Below are 15,815 nucleotides of genomic sequence, written 5' to 3' on the forward strand. Positions count from 1 at the left end.
TACACTAATTTAAACTAAGTATGTTAACACTAGACATTGTTAATATTTATAATACATTCATTGTGATGTAAACCCAGGGTAACCATACCTGGGATGCCGCATTTTCTACAGGAGTGCATTTCTCATAATAACCTAAGTATGCATTGATGTGTGTAATGTGGATTGTGTAATGCTGTCTTCACTTGTAGGTCTGTGTTATTCCAGCTGATTTATTCTGTCTTGTGCGCAATTGTTTATACAAGGGCCTGCAACGTTCCCAGCCTTTCATTTAACATTCCACTAAAAGCATTTATGCCATTCACATTCACTAGCAATGTGTGCTGAGGTACTGCTGTTTAATCACAGAAAGTGTCCATTTTCTAATCAGTAGAAGTTTCACAACGTGAGGATTGCTTTATGGTATTTTTCTAGCTTTGTTAATTGCTTTCCAGTCTACTTTTAAGTTACAGTACAGGAATCCAATTTTGTGCAATTAGTTATAGTCCGGTTTTCATATATTTTTTAATTGCATTCTAATAATTTAAACATTATTTACAGATGTCATGACAAGATGCAAAAAAGCAATGTCTTGTACAGTATATGGGCTTATAATAGCATTTAATGAAATAAAGTGATTTACTGCAAATATTACCATGAAGCTAGAGGGTATTAAAGTAAATAGGTGTGATGACAAGGCAACAATGACCAATGAAATTGGCCTATATATCAGCACTTGCTAAACCTTATAAAACAATGTGTAAATAGGGTATAGTAAATGAATATGTAAGTTAAATTAAAGTTACTTTACAGTCTTCCCCAGGAGGAAACAGTCAAGTTACGTATATATATTAAGAGCAAGGGCTTCCCTGATGTACAAAATTCCATATAATCCAATAATCAGCATTAATGATTTGGCATGAAGAAATTTTTTAGGCCAGTAAATAATTATCCTTATTCTTAAAACCCAGAGCTATCTTTATGCAAATAAAAAATAATAAGTCAACGCTTTTACTTGCCTTCTCCCCACCCAATCTTCTCTCTACTGGACCATAATTGTGATAAGCAGCCTAAACCTAACTGACCAATAGAGAGCTGGGAGTGGGAAGGCCAAATCTCAAACTTCCAAGATAGCACTTCCATAATAAAGTACTTTGGGTGTTGGGTTTCCCAAGCATGATAGTAGATAAAGCCACAATCATGTACCTGGAGATTGCTAATTTAAGGGTCTGTTGATCTTTTTACTTTTAAGAATTATATTAACCACTTGCCCTCCAGAGGATTTACCCCTCTTTCTGACCAGGCCATTTTTTGTGTTACTTTAACTGACAGTTGCACGGTCATGCAACGCTGCACACAAATTAAATTTATATCCTTTTTTCCCCACAAATGGAGATTTCTTTTGGTGTTATTTGATCGCCTGTGCGTTTTTTATTTTTAATTTTTGCTATTAAAACATGTCCAGTAAAAAAAATTAAAAAATCAAATTTCATTATAAGTGTAGGCCAAAATGTATTCTGCTGCATGTCATTGCTAAAAAAAATCCCAATACGTGTAATTGGTTTACATGAAAGTTACAGCGTCTACAAATGGCGGTATATATACTGGATTTTCTTTTCTTTTTTTCTAGTAATGGTGGTGATCAGTGGCTTATAGCAGGACTGCAGCGGGCATTCTGACACTGGGGGGAACTGATTAACTGTCACTGACATCCCCAGTGACACTAATACAGTGATCAGTGCTAATAAAAAGCTCTGACACTGTACTAATGGCACTGGGCAGGAAGGGGTTAACATCTGGGATGGTCAAAGGGTTAACTGTGTGCTGTAGGCTGTTTTACTGTGTGCTGTGTGTGTGTTTCACTGTCTCAGCACATTGCTTTGTATGGCTCTGTAAGCAGAGCCATACAAAGCAATGTGCAGCAGCTGACAGGGGAGAGATCTGTATTGTTTACATACTGGTCTCTCCCCCGTCAGTGAATCACTGGCCGGGACCCGGTGGTCGACAGCTCAGGCCGCCAATGGCGGAGCGGGTAGGGCACTACCCGGAAATGCAAAATCATATATATATATATATATATATATATATATGTGTGTGTGTGTGTGTGTGTGTGTGTGTGTGTGTATACGTGATTTAGCGCATCCCTGCCGCCCTGTAGCAGTATTTTTGCTATAGGGTGGCAGGAAAGCGGTTAAGCAATATTGCTATTTTACAATAAAAAGACACATAACATAGACACGTTACTGAACCTCTATGTTAAAGAATTTAAGAGTTCTCCCATTGTGTTTAATCATGCAACATGGAGAAATCTGGATAGTCTACCCTTTCTCCGCAAGCATAACATAGAGAATAGGCCTGCACCTGGAACAAAAAATCCTAGCATCTGTAGTGCAATCTAAGCTTCCAGTGTTTTGCTATGTGTAAGCATTCCTCTTTAAGTGACCATTTAAAAAAATATTTTTGAATAATAATACATTACACTAAACTGTGATATTTATAAAATACCATGACAACTGCTTACCAGCAAGAACTCTTTGAGGTGTGTCTCTATATTCTTATGATAGATGGTGAAGAATGCAGCAGACACTTGAATGATAGCTTTGGCCAGGCAATGGCTGTTATTATTGTATCCTGCAAAAACAAACACATTTTGATAAATATAAGGTCAGTCCTTAAATATTTACCTTGGGAAGCATGTCAACCAACACTAACAAAGGGAAATTTAACGCGTAGTTCGTTAGAATACATCACTTATTTCAACACATATTATATAGGTATGGTTCACTGTTGTCATGATCAAGAAATGTACACTAGTGAATGCCATGCAGATGCAATAAAGTATAAAAAGGTTGAAAAAGTATTTTAATTAAAAAAGGAAGGCAATAGTTTATGATGCACCATGCTTTAGAAACACAACAAACAAATAACCCTAAATGCTAACTTACCTTTCAAAGGGTCTACAATTGTTCTTAAATATCTTGGCACCAAGATCCCCCAGAATCTCTCTACCACTTTTGCAATAATCTCCCATCCCCGCCCCTAAATCAAAAGGGACCTTACCCAACGGCATTCAAGACTCTTCTCATGGTTCGAGGGATGCGGTATGTTTACTTATTACATTTCCAGCCTTCTTCCTGTAAACTCTGAACAATACCTTTCTACACTTCATATGGGTTCATAAACCCCCAAGGCTTAGACATTCTGTCTTGCAATTACACAAGAATCATTGCATGATAGCACTAATGAACATTTTCCCCAACCAAGCCACTTGAACCCCACAGTCTCCTTAATGCACTCTTTGATCAATACAATAATACAATAATATACACCTACATACTTAACTAAGCGGGAAAAAAATTTACAAATTCCGTTCACAACAGAGCAAACAGACAGAATACTTTGTTATGCACATAAAACCTCTATAGTACTAAGAACCAGGAGGCTGTTTTCAAAATTCTCACCCATTGGTAAAACGCACCACAAATCATATAGTCTGAGCCTCCCCAGAAACATGCTTAGAATACGGCCAAGTCAAGAGAGACATACTCCATCTTCTGGTTATGTGACATTGTTGGATTTTTAGACACATATAATACTTCTTCTAGTGTCTTGAGGCGATTATGAATGAAAGAGCCATTGAAATAAAAAATGAAGTGTGATTTTATTCTATCACACAATGGTGTCAAATAACAATGTAAAGCGTATTATGAACAGTTCCATGTAGATAAAACTACTGTAAAAATGACAAGCAAACGTTTAAAACAAAGTCACCATTATCTGTCATGGCTGTCCTTGCCATGTGCGATACTCCATGTCCTTGTCCGTTCTCTGACTTTGTGAAGAAGGAAAAGCCGGATGTGACTATATTGTAGCCGGAAGTGATCTCAGTATGCACCTGTTGCAGCTTCTCAGACGTGTGTATGCAAGAGTCATGTAGCTTGTAAGTGTGTGTGTGAGTGAGTGTCTCTCTGTCCGTTATCCGATGGTCTTTTATGAGGCAAATGTACGTCATAGTTAGTGATCTTAATACCTTCTATGGAAAGTATTACTGCTTAGAAAAGCCATTTCATAAAAGGGAGGGGATACTATACATATGATGTTTGATGGACAGGAACATATGTATGCTGATGTAAATAATATTATAAGCTAATGACGTAACCCTCAGCTATATTTAAAGTATAGTATAGCTTAAGAACATATCAATGTATATATGTATCAATGTTAGAAACGTATACTAAATACAAACAAATACTATTAAAATACATACTGTAATAGTAAGTCACTTCTAATAACCTTGACATAACTACCAAATACTTTTAACCAACTATATCTAAATATAGTCTACTCAACTTTCAACTGGTATATACTATTTCAGCTTAACTTGTATATCTTTTGGTCTCAGCTATAATTGAAGAATAGTAAATACTACCATTTGTCAAAGACCACTTACACATATTAAAATTAATTATGACTAATCATAAAAACCAAATATTTTGCAAGCTTGCCATCAATATAAGTGCCGAATCATAATTTAGATTTAACAGACATTGTTAGACCATTTAATGTGTCTCAAGCATTGTCAGTTTTTACTAGACAATATGGTAGTGTGACAAGAGCACCCCTACCTGAAAACAGAAGGTTACTGAATGATCCACGCGGAGTAATATGAATTCAAAAAATTCAGACAATACTTTATTTGATCACATAGATCATAAGGAGGTTAAACATGAGCACGGTGAACATGTCAATCAAATAAAATCATGTTAAAAAGCACTAGGCGTCTTCATTATAGGGTCATTCTAGCAAGTAGAGCACCATATATGGCAATATAGGGTAATGGTGAGGTAATTCTCCTAGATTTCCATGGATTTCCAGCTTATATTAGAGTGAGCCATGTATACAGCAGATATATTCCCAATATACGTCAGGAACCTCCTGGTATGTGAAAGCTGGAACACAAAAAATACACAATGTATGTATGAGAATATAGGAGCTAAATCGCATCCAGGCCTCACCAAGCCTCCCTCTACAGCAATAAGTGGACACTTCAATTACCTTCTCAGTTGTAAGACTGTCATACCCGCTTCTCAAATATAGGGACTTCCTGGGTAGCCACCCCAAGTGAAACAAAGTCCACAGTACCAAATGATTCTGGGGATATATATAAAAATATAAATGTATAGATCACAGGCATCAAGTAAACCCTGAAAACAAGGAACACAATATGGGTATATTACCATCAATGAAGATCAAGAAGATTCCCGTCGACTTGAAATAAGATCAGGTCCTTGATGCTTGTTCAGAGGTGCATATGGGGGTGGGAAGCCAGGTAGTCACAATACGTAGATTCCAAACACATATAATATGTATGTAGCAGGCCGTGAGAACCTGAGTCTATATACCCAATAAAGGGTTTCCAAAAATTACTCAATCTGAGAAAATTGAAGCGGTTTCATTAGGATATGGCTATGTCACAGCGTACAATGCCTGAATAGGATAGCGTGTATATATGTATATATATGCTATCCTCTGAAGAGGATTTCAAAACATTCCCCGTGTATACAGGGTAAATTAGGCCCATATGAGATGCCTTCTTAACTCCATATATGCTCTATAAATCTGGACAGCTGTAAGCTTAAATAACTTGCCACCGGTGGAAGATATATTCCCCTAGGGGATTGCCGTTTGCGAACCGCTGTAATAGTAGCCTTATGGTAGTTTTTCAGAGGGCCTCGTGCCTTCCTAGCAAGGAGGTGTGACACCGCCGTTCCTTCCCACCTCATGGGGCCGCACCCTATGAAGACGCCGAGCGTAGTGAAGAGCCCTCGGTAGAACAAGAGAGGAGCTTATAAATAAATCAAAATCAAAGGCAGGGGCGAATTCGGTAAATCAACCGGTAAGATTCATAACTAAATTTGGACAACAATGGGGTGAAGTCAAGAAGGCCCTGGACTCTCATTGGTACTTACTAACTCAAAATCCACAGATAGCAAGAGTGGTAGGGGAGAGCCCCCAAATAGTAGCAAAAAGAGCTCGGAACTTAAATGATATACTAGTACAATCAGAGTTTCAGAGGGCACCACAAAGAAATTGGTTAACTAGGAGGACCGGCCTATGTGGTATGTTCCCATGTGGCCACTGTCAAATTTGTCCATTTGTACATAAGTCTAATCAGTTCTTTAACAATGATAAATCTAAGGCATTTCAGATACGAAGCTTTATTAATTGCTCCAGCAGCAGAATAATATACATGATAGAATGTCCATGCAAGAAGATGTATATAGGAAAAACGAAAAGGAACCTCAGGACTAGGATCGGTGAACATCTGAGAGATATCAGAAACGAAAATAGGAATGTAAGAAAGGGAGAGAAAGAGAACCCACTGGCACAACACTTTAAAGAAGTACACGGGGGTAAAACAGAAGGTTTGAAAGTGAAAGGGATTTTCCTGCTGAATATTTCAGCTCGTCGGGGGGACTTTGATAAAGTCCTCCTACAAAAAGAAAAGTTCTGGATCTATACCCTGGGTGCACTTGTCCCATATGGACTAAACACAGAACTCAATTTTGGGGTTTTTTTGAATTGAATTTTTTGGAACCTTTAACATATCTTGAGTTATAACCTGTACTGGGGAACTATATATGGGAATGAAATATGGATCTATCTGGACAAAGTATGAATCTAACTATGTGATTCTTCCTATTCCCATTATATATTAAACTCCTATAATAACTAGATTAATATTAAAATTAGGAAGTTGAACCCTGTCTTGATGTCTCCCTATTTGAATGATAATTACTATAATAATAATTCTTCTCCATTATCCTCTTTAAAGATGATCTGATTTACAGTAATATGGTCTCTCCTTTTTATTGCCAGCAGTCACTTTAAATTTAATATTTGTGTTTTAATTCACTTTGGATATTTCAAATGTAGTGATACTCTTTCAACACAAGATGGCGAGGTGGAGACTCTTTGGTATGCAATTAGTGCACCATATAAGGCAAAGGACTGAAGTCCCCTCCCAGTTCTGACGAAGTCTGCGGTGATTGGCGGACGAAACGCGTCAACGTATTGACGTCACTACGCTCGGCGTCTTCATAGGGTGCAGCGCCCATGAGGTGAGAAGGAACGGCGGTGTCACACCTCCTTGCTAGGAAGGCACGAGGCCCTCTGAAAAACTACCATAAGGCTACTATTACAGCGGTTCGCAAACGGCAATCCCCTAGGGGAATATATCTTCCACCGGTGGCAAGTTATTTAAGCTTACAGCTGTCCAGATTTATAGAGCATATATGGAGTTAAGAAGGCATCTCATATGGGCCTAATTTACCCTGTATACACGGGGAATGTTTTGAAATCCTCTTCAGAGGATAACATATATATACATATATACACGCTATCCTATTCAGGCATTGTATGCTGTGACATAGCCATATCCTAATGAAACCGCTTCAATTTTCTCAGATTGAGTAATTTTTGGAAACCCTTTATTGGGTATATAGACTCAGGTTCTCACGGCCTGCTACATACATATTATATGTGTTTGGAATCTACGTATTGTGACTACCTGGCTTCCCACCCCCATATGCACCTCTGAACAAGCACCAAGGACCTGATCTTATTTCAAGTCGACGGGAGTCTTCTTGATCTTCATTGATGGTAATATACCCATATTGTGTTCCTTGTTTTCAGGGTTTACTTGATGCCTGTGATCTATACATTTATATTTTTATATATATTCCCAGAATCATTTGGTACTGTGGACTTTGTTTCACTTGGGGTGGCTACCCAGGAAGTCCCTATATTTGAGAAGCGGGTATGACAGTCTTACAACTGAGAAGGTAATTGAAGTGTCCACTTATTGCTGTAGAGGGAGGCTTGGTGAGGCCTGGATGCGATTTAGCTCCTATATTCTCATACATACATTGTGTATTTTTTGTGTTCCAGCTTTCACATACCAGGAGGTTCCTGACGTATATTGGGAATATATCTGCTGTATACATGGCTCACTCTAATATAAGCTGGAAATCCATAGAAATCTAGGAGAATTACCTCACCATTACCCTATATTGCCATATATGGTGCTCTACTTGCTAGAATGACCCTATAATGAAGACGCCTAGTGCTTTTTAACATGATTTTATTTGTTTGACATGTTCACCGTGCTCATGTTTAACCTCCTTATGATCTATGTGATCAAATAAAGTATTGTCTGAATTTTTTGAATTCATATTACTCCGCGTGGATCATTTAGTAACCTTCTGTTTTCAGGTAGGGGTGCTCTTGTCACACTACCATATTGTCTAGTATGCATATTCCGGGTTTATGGATCCACACTTATACAAGTGAGTCGGAGATATGATAATGACACCAGCTATTCGTGTCATTTTAGGTGGCTTGTTTCTGCTCTATTTTTGTGACATTGTCAGTTTTTACCATTTCCCATGACCTGCCCTTTTATACTTCACAACTTCATAGCAAGAAAAACTGCCCTCTCTCACTTAATTAATGCAGCCAGCAGCTGCACACCTGTGATGTGGAAGCAACCCAGCACTCCTACGATATCACTGTGAATAGCCAAAAATTTATGAAACGCATTGAATGGAGGAAAAATTTATATAAAATCCTCCTGCACTGCCGCTACCCCTAAAGTGCAAGAGCTGCAGCAAGCACCCAACCGGGATCCAAACAGTGTAAATGAATATAATAAAACTGATGCTGTGCTACTCAAAAAATACCTCAACAAAAATATTATTATATACCCCACAAAGCACTAAAATGCAATTATAAGTGAAAATCGCACAAAAATGTGACAAGTACGCAAATAATTGTTCATGAACGTAACGATTGAATGAAGTGACCTAAAAAAATAGTGACCAATATACATATGTGAAATCAAATAAATAAACGTAAATACATATATATTGTGAATTCATAAAGAAAAATATAAAATGTATATATATATTGTGAAAAATAAAGTGCAAAGTCCCAATCAGTGTATAAATCCTCAATAAACTGTGGATCAACCAGTGACCACTAAAAAAAATCCTCCACCAGCTAGTGTGTGCGCTCACCTCCAGCCATGACCCATAAAGGGTCATACATGCTTCAAATGCATATGCTCAGCGATGGTATCCTTGCATGTCCCTTTGATACTGGGGCAGGGAAATCCACTTACATGGATGAAACACCAGCAATGGTCATGCACGCTCCAAATAGTTGCACCTAGCAGTAATACCTCAGATGTCCCCTCCGTGATGCACCAAAAGACTCCACTGATTGGGACTTTGCACTTTATTTATTCACAATATTTATGTAATTTGTAGCATATTTTTCTATATGTACTGTATTCACAATATATATGTATTGACATTTATTTATATGATTTCACATATGTATATTGGTCACAATTTTTTTAGGTCACTTCATTCAATCGTTTAGTTCATGAACATTTATTTGTGTATTTATTTGTCACATTTTTATGTGTGATTTTCACTTATTATTATTATTATTATACAGGATTTATATAGTGCCAATAGATTGCTCAGCACTTTACAATATAAAGGGAGACAGTACAGCAACAATACTAGTAGTATTATACTAGTATAATAGTAGCGCAGCATCAGTTTTTATTATATTCAGTGAATGGAGGAACCTATTTTCTTTCACAGGGGAACACAAATTTTGGGGAACTTGGTTCTACTATGTCCAGTATGATGCTCTCTTATGCAGTGGCTCCTCACTACCCTTATAATGTTCTGTAAGATGCTCAAGTATTAAAGGCAGGCGTTCATTTTGGGATGGAGAGGGAAGATCCCTAGGCACCCACCACCTGTTCATTTCTACTCGCTAAAAAATTCACAACCTCCATGACTTCCCTATCAGCTCTCCTGGGCCCTCCCCAATCTTCCATTCCCTATTGTTGCCACCCAACCAGGATCCCCATACCGCTGCTCACATCACCTCGTCTCCCCCTTACTTGGTCGATTGTTTAAAAAACCCATACACTGGGATGTGCTTACCTTCAACATACACCTTCCACATCCATAACCCACTGTTATCTGCATTAACAAATCCCACAGCAAATATTGGATATACCGTACCCGGATTACTACTAATATGTTTACATGTCAGATATCTGGCAAACTTACTGTACTAAACCAAATAATTTACCTGATTGCTGCTTTATGTGCAATCTTTACAGATACCATATATATTTTAAAAAAAACATATCATTCACGTATGGTTTTCTGTACTTTAAAATGTTTGTATACATATAACCAGGGAAGTGCCTAGCCTCAGGTGATTCACAAAAATGAAACAAATCCTCCTGCATAAGTTGTACCTGTTTATTTGTAGCTACTGCCTATGTAGACTGTTTTAAAAGCACACAGAAGAAAGGATTTTTTTTCTCAGTTCTAGCAGCAGGGGGTGGGGATCTGATGTTATACACACTGCAAAGCTAGAGCATAGAGTTCCCTGATATCTAAACTGCTGAGCAAACTGTTAGCGGTATAGAAATCCTGTATAATAATAATATCTGATATCTGCTTGGAGAGAAGAGTCACTCCTTCTCTCTACACAGGCTTGAGTCAACTGCTATGTGTTGGGTGGGGGTCTGTCTCCCTCTAGGCTGCTATGCCCGGAGTCAGAAGTGACTCATGCAGTCAGCAGAGAGAGGAGAGATCACAGCAGAACCACACTCAGTGCTTTCAATTCATGCAAGTACATAGTATATCGCAATCTGCTTTGCTAATTTTCATGTCTGAGGTTTACACTTTAATTTTTTTTTAATAATTCTTAGTGCATATGAACTTTACGAATTCTCATTTTTAAACAATGGAATGTTTGTGTCTGTGTGCTAAAAAGTCAGCAGTAGTTTAAATGTACATAGATAAAGCAGCCCTATAATCATTTTTCTTTTTCTAATAGTCTTTCTTACCATCATTTTCGATGCTGTAGAAGGACATGGGATCAGAGGCCAGCAGAGGGAGAGACACTGCCAGAAATACCTGCAGCAGACAGGCTACTTTGTACTCTTCATCAAGAGAGGAACTTTCTGTGAAAGAATAGTAATGCATGTAAACAACAGAGCACTGGGCCTCATTAAGAGATATCTACGCTCAACGAGAAATTGGGAAAAAAACAATCTAATTCTACTACTTAACATGTTCTCTTATTTAACACATTGAAGTACACTGATCAGATTATAAAAGAAGACCTTTATCAAAATGCCAAGCCCCAAGCACTCTGAATAATATACCTATACTTGTGTGATTGAAGCCATGACTTTAACAAATTAGATATCATAGTCTGATAAACAGGAGACACGACTAGATGTAAAGTGAGCTGGTACCGTATAACATTTTTAAAAATGGCAATTACAAAATTTAAAAGGAATTCGCTGGTTTTGCTTTTGCTGGTAATTTTCAAATCTACCCATGAGTATATGTTTCTGTAGCTACTGAATTCTAATTCTGAGTATACATATTATAATTTGTACACTCTCTATTTGATGTAACAAACAATTATGAACAAGAGCTGGTGTTACTGAGCACAAACTGAATTGATATTTGTGTAGTGCTACCGCTGAAGGAGGCGCTTGTATTTTTGCCCATGTTTCCCCCTTTCTTCACCCCACAGCCAGGCACAAAGTATTTTCCACAGCCAGGTACACACATTCTTTCGGTCATTGTCTTCAATGGCCAGTCTAGGGGATGTTTGTTTTTCGAGTTTTATTGTAGAACCGGGGATAGACTGGGGATGGGGATGGGGATGCGGAATTTAGTAGGATACTCCAAAATTAGAACTATTCACACTGAGGACAGCTAGATGATCTCTTAGCTGAGCACTTTTGAAGTCCTGGCTGAAAGCAGATAGCAGACTTCTCTTTAAATTGCAGTAGGCAGCTTAGGCAGGTAGAATGCATGAAGGTAAAAAAACCTTCAGCCTTCAGAACCACTTTAATTTTTTTTTATTAACAATAAATACATGGTGCTTCCATGATATAGTATTTGCAGAGTATGTTGTACCTTATAATAAGAAAGCCCAGTACTACTTATGAACTTGTTGATTGCTTCTTCAGATCAAATATCCATTTCTGCTACGAGAGAATGTGTATGTCCTTTCTCTGAGTCATCTAGCTGTGTTTGTAATCCAATCTGAGTCAGAGATAGAGTTCTCCAATTATGTTCCCTGTTGACTAGAACAGCATTTCTCAGTCAGGATGCTCCATATCGCTGGTGTGTTGATTGGGGTTGATAGTGGTGCTGCGCTGTATCTGGTATTTTTGCATAGCATTCTACCTTTTCATGGAGCCGACGGGCTGGCCACTAGCACATGGACAGCATTATACACACCCATGACGCTAATCCAGGGTGGGCAGCTTTCAGGGCAGGCCTCAATACTCAGAAGGGGACTAAAGTTCACCTTCTTCTGGACCTGCTCCACCTCCGGCCCCCTGCCATGTTGCCACAACTATGGTGGGGTGACAAGGCTGGACAATAGGATTCTCTTGTGAAAAGGTGGGGGGAGGGGAACTGAGAACTTTGATGTGAAGGGGGGGGGACTGAGGACTCTAGTGCGAAACCCCATTTTAGACTAAGGCGCCTCCAAGATTTTGCATGCTTTCAAAGGGTGTCATGACTGAAAAAATTGAGAAACACTGGAATAGAGAGCTCTAGTTCTGACTTAGCAGGGCTGTATTGCACAGTTTCAAAGTTTCAGCACAGAGAGCAAGGGTCTACCTAAACAGCATTCAGGTATGGGACAGGCTTTTTTACTCAGGCTGTGACTGCTTTCTAAAGAAATCAAACTGTAAGACTTTGCACATCTTTTGTACTGATACACCTGGAATGTATTTAGCTGATTTAAACTGAAAGTCCAGTTGGGCTTCAACATACAGGATATATGGAGGTTACAAAAATTAGCTTTAAAACTGAAGTTTTCCTTTTTTGCATCTTTGTAGATGGGAAAATGACTTGCAAATAATGGAACAGCTATTTCATAGCAATTTCATAGCAATTTTGTTGCCCGGCTAGAAGTCGCCATAGAAAATAATGATAGATTTGAAACTGGTATAAAACACTCAGTCAGAGACCTTAAAGTGAAAAAAAAGGAAAATTGGAGTTTCTGCACTAGAAAACAGCTAGAAACTGATTGGATTCTTGGGGGCATAACTCCTCCATTTCAGCCAAACATGGTACACTCCACACAATTCACTGGTCAACAAAAAAAAAAATATAAAAAATTCTGGCCTGGACGTTTGCAGCTGTTTTAGACTAATTTCAGGGTGCTGATTCCAAATCTAATCTCATATTTGCTCTATCACACCTCATTTTTATGCTATCGGCATACCCCATTTTCATTGATTTTACCCAAAATTAACTCTTTGTCACTTATGATTGCAAGTTGTTGCGAGTCAGTGACTGCTTTAGTGTTAAAATATGGTGCTGTATATTTAGGATAGTGTGTTTATAATATCCTTTTATGTAGATATCCACATTTATTTAATATTTTCCTTCTGCAGGGCGTGATCTAACAATGGCTACAACATCCAAAAAAATGCAGTAATGACCCAGATATCTTCTGCTACATCTGTGGCAGCTTCACTTTGCAGGATCAAAGGCGCAACATCAATACCTTTGTCAAGAAGGTTTATCCTGCCTACTTTAAAGTACGACTTGGAGACCAAGACAAAAATTGGGCTCCTCACAAAATGTGTAAAACTTGTGTTGAAACTTTGCAATCATGGTCTAAAGGAAGGAATGCTAAGCTAAAGTTTGGTGTGCCAATGGTTTGGAGAGAACCTACAAACCATTTGGATAACTGCTACTTTTGCCTTGTCAATGTAAAAGGTTTCAATAAGAAAAACAAACAACACTTACAATACCCAGATATCCCATTTGCCAGACGACCAGTTGAGCACTGTAAAGAAATACCTGTGCCTGTATTTACTGAGCTACCAGAGATTGATGTTGAATCCCTCAGTTTACCTGCTTCTACAGATAATGATGATGATGCTCAGATCAAATATACACCATCTGATGCAGATTGTGATAACATTTCTCTGTTTAGTCAGCCTGAATTAAATGATCTTGTAAGAGATTTGTATTTGCCAAAGCAGTCTGCTGAATTGTTGGCTTCCAGGCTGCAAGAGAAAGGACTACTCAGACCTGGCACTAGTGTCTCCTTTTATCATAAAAGAGAAGCAGCACTGTGAAAGTACTTCTATTCAGATGGTCAACTTGTTTATTGTAATGATGTTGAAGGGCTTCTTCTCAATATGGGACTGCCCACATATGATTCAAGTGAATGAAGACTTTTTATTGACAGTAGTAAAAGGAGTTTGAAATGTGTGTTACTTCACAACAGAAATATATATGGTTCAATCCCAATAGGACACTCTGTAAAAATGAAAGATGAGTATGCCAACATCAAGATTGTTCTGGATAGATTGGAATACCATGTTCATGGATGGGTAATTTGTGTTGATATGAAAATGGTTAATTTTCTGCTGGGTCAGCAAGGAGGTCACACCAAATACCCTTGTTTCCTGTGCTACTGGGACAGTAGGGCTACATTAGAACACTGTGTTAAAAAGAACTGGCCACCAAGAATCAACTTGATGCCTGGTGACAAGAACATCCAGAAGGAGCCTCTGGTTGATAGGAATAAAATTGTATTTCCCCAACTGCACATAAAACTTGGGTTAATCAAGCAATTCGTCAAAGCTCTTGATCACACTGGAGACTGCTTCAGCTATATATGTTCAACCTTTTTAAGTCTCAGTGCCGAGAAGAACAAGGCAGGAATATTTGATGGCCCTCAAATAAGAACACTCATCATGGATCCACACTTTGTTACAACAATGACTGTGGCAGAGACTAGAGCTTGGAATGCATTCTCTGATGTGGTGCGGAATTTCCTTGGGAACAGGAAAGCGGACAACTATCGAGAGATTGTGGAGGAGCTGCTCTTGAGTTTCCAAGCACTTGGATTTAGAATGAGCATCAAGGTTCACTACTTACATAGTCACTTGGCCCAGTTTCCAGAGAACACGGGTCACGTGAGCGAAGAGCAAGGTGAACGCTTTCATCAAGACATTAAAGTTATGGAAGAACGTTACCAAGGCGGATGGGACTCAAACATGATGGCAGATTACTTGTGGTCCTTGATCAGAGACATTCCACAAGCTGTACATCGGAAATCGTCAAAGAAGAGGTCATTTATGCAGATGTAACATTACTATTCTGAATGACCTTTTTGTACATATTTTTCTTATCTTCACAATTCAATTCTTACATGGTAATATGCATTCACTCACATTGATATGTAGTCACTCACAACTTTGTGCTACGGCTCATTAAATGTTTGTTTCATTATTATTGTATATTGTATCTTATCTTATTCTTTTATGTATGCCTGTATAGCTATTCGTATATGAGCATAAATTTGCTGTTTTGATTGAAAATGCAATATTTGATATCTCAAAAACCTGATGTGATAGACAAAAACTGATGCCAGATTTGGAATCAGCACCCCAAAATTACCTTAAAACCATTGGAATACCTTATGCCAAAAAAAAGCGTGTTGAGCAGTGAATCAAATTATTACCCCTGCATTTGCTATAGTACAGAGAACATCTAGTGGTGTTAATTGTACCTAAGAAGTACCCTGAAAAATGTACCCTTTGCCCTAAATGTTTTTGAGAATTAGTAGTTCTTGGCAAACTTCCCTGTCTAGGCACTTCTGTGTCTTAAGTCTCATATCTGTATATGTGTAGTATGTGACCATCTAAGACGCTGTGTCTGTGACTGACAACCTTAATAGGAAAG

General features: G+C 38.2%; 1 protein-coding gene across 2 annotated transcripts in view; it reads right to left on the reverse strand.

The window, feature by feature from the left end:
* The window catches only part of NCKAP1L (NCK associated protein 1 like), a 294,538-nt gene that overhangs the window by 53,010 nt on the left and 225,713 nt on the right, over positions 1 to 15,815 (reverse strand). The window contains exons 28-29 of one of the 2 annotated variants that reach the window (XM_089691400.1): positions 10,922 to 11,038; positions 2,498 to 2,607 (exon numbers count right to left, since the gene is read on the reverse strand). In XM_089691400.1, the coding sequence (XP_089547526.1) occupies positions 2,498 to 2,607; positions 10,922 to 11,038 (227 nt within the window). Of the gene's footprint in view, positions 1 to 2,497; positions 2,608 to 4,646; positions 4,926 to 10,921; positions 11,039 to 15,815 lie in introns of those variants that run through there. The other variant, XM_089691401.1, reaches the window with a different exon arrangement.

The sequence above is a fragment of the Staurois parvus genome, unplaced genomic scaffold (genome assembly GCF_062004578.1).
Source record: "Staurois parvus isolate SC_StPar_1 unplaced genomic scaffold, SC_StPar_1.0 ptg000562l, whole genome shotgun sequence".
Taxonomy (NCBI): Eukaryota; Metazoa; Chordata; class Amphibia; order Anura; family Ranidae; genus Staurois; species Staurois parvus.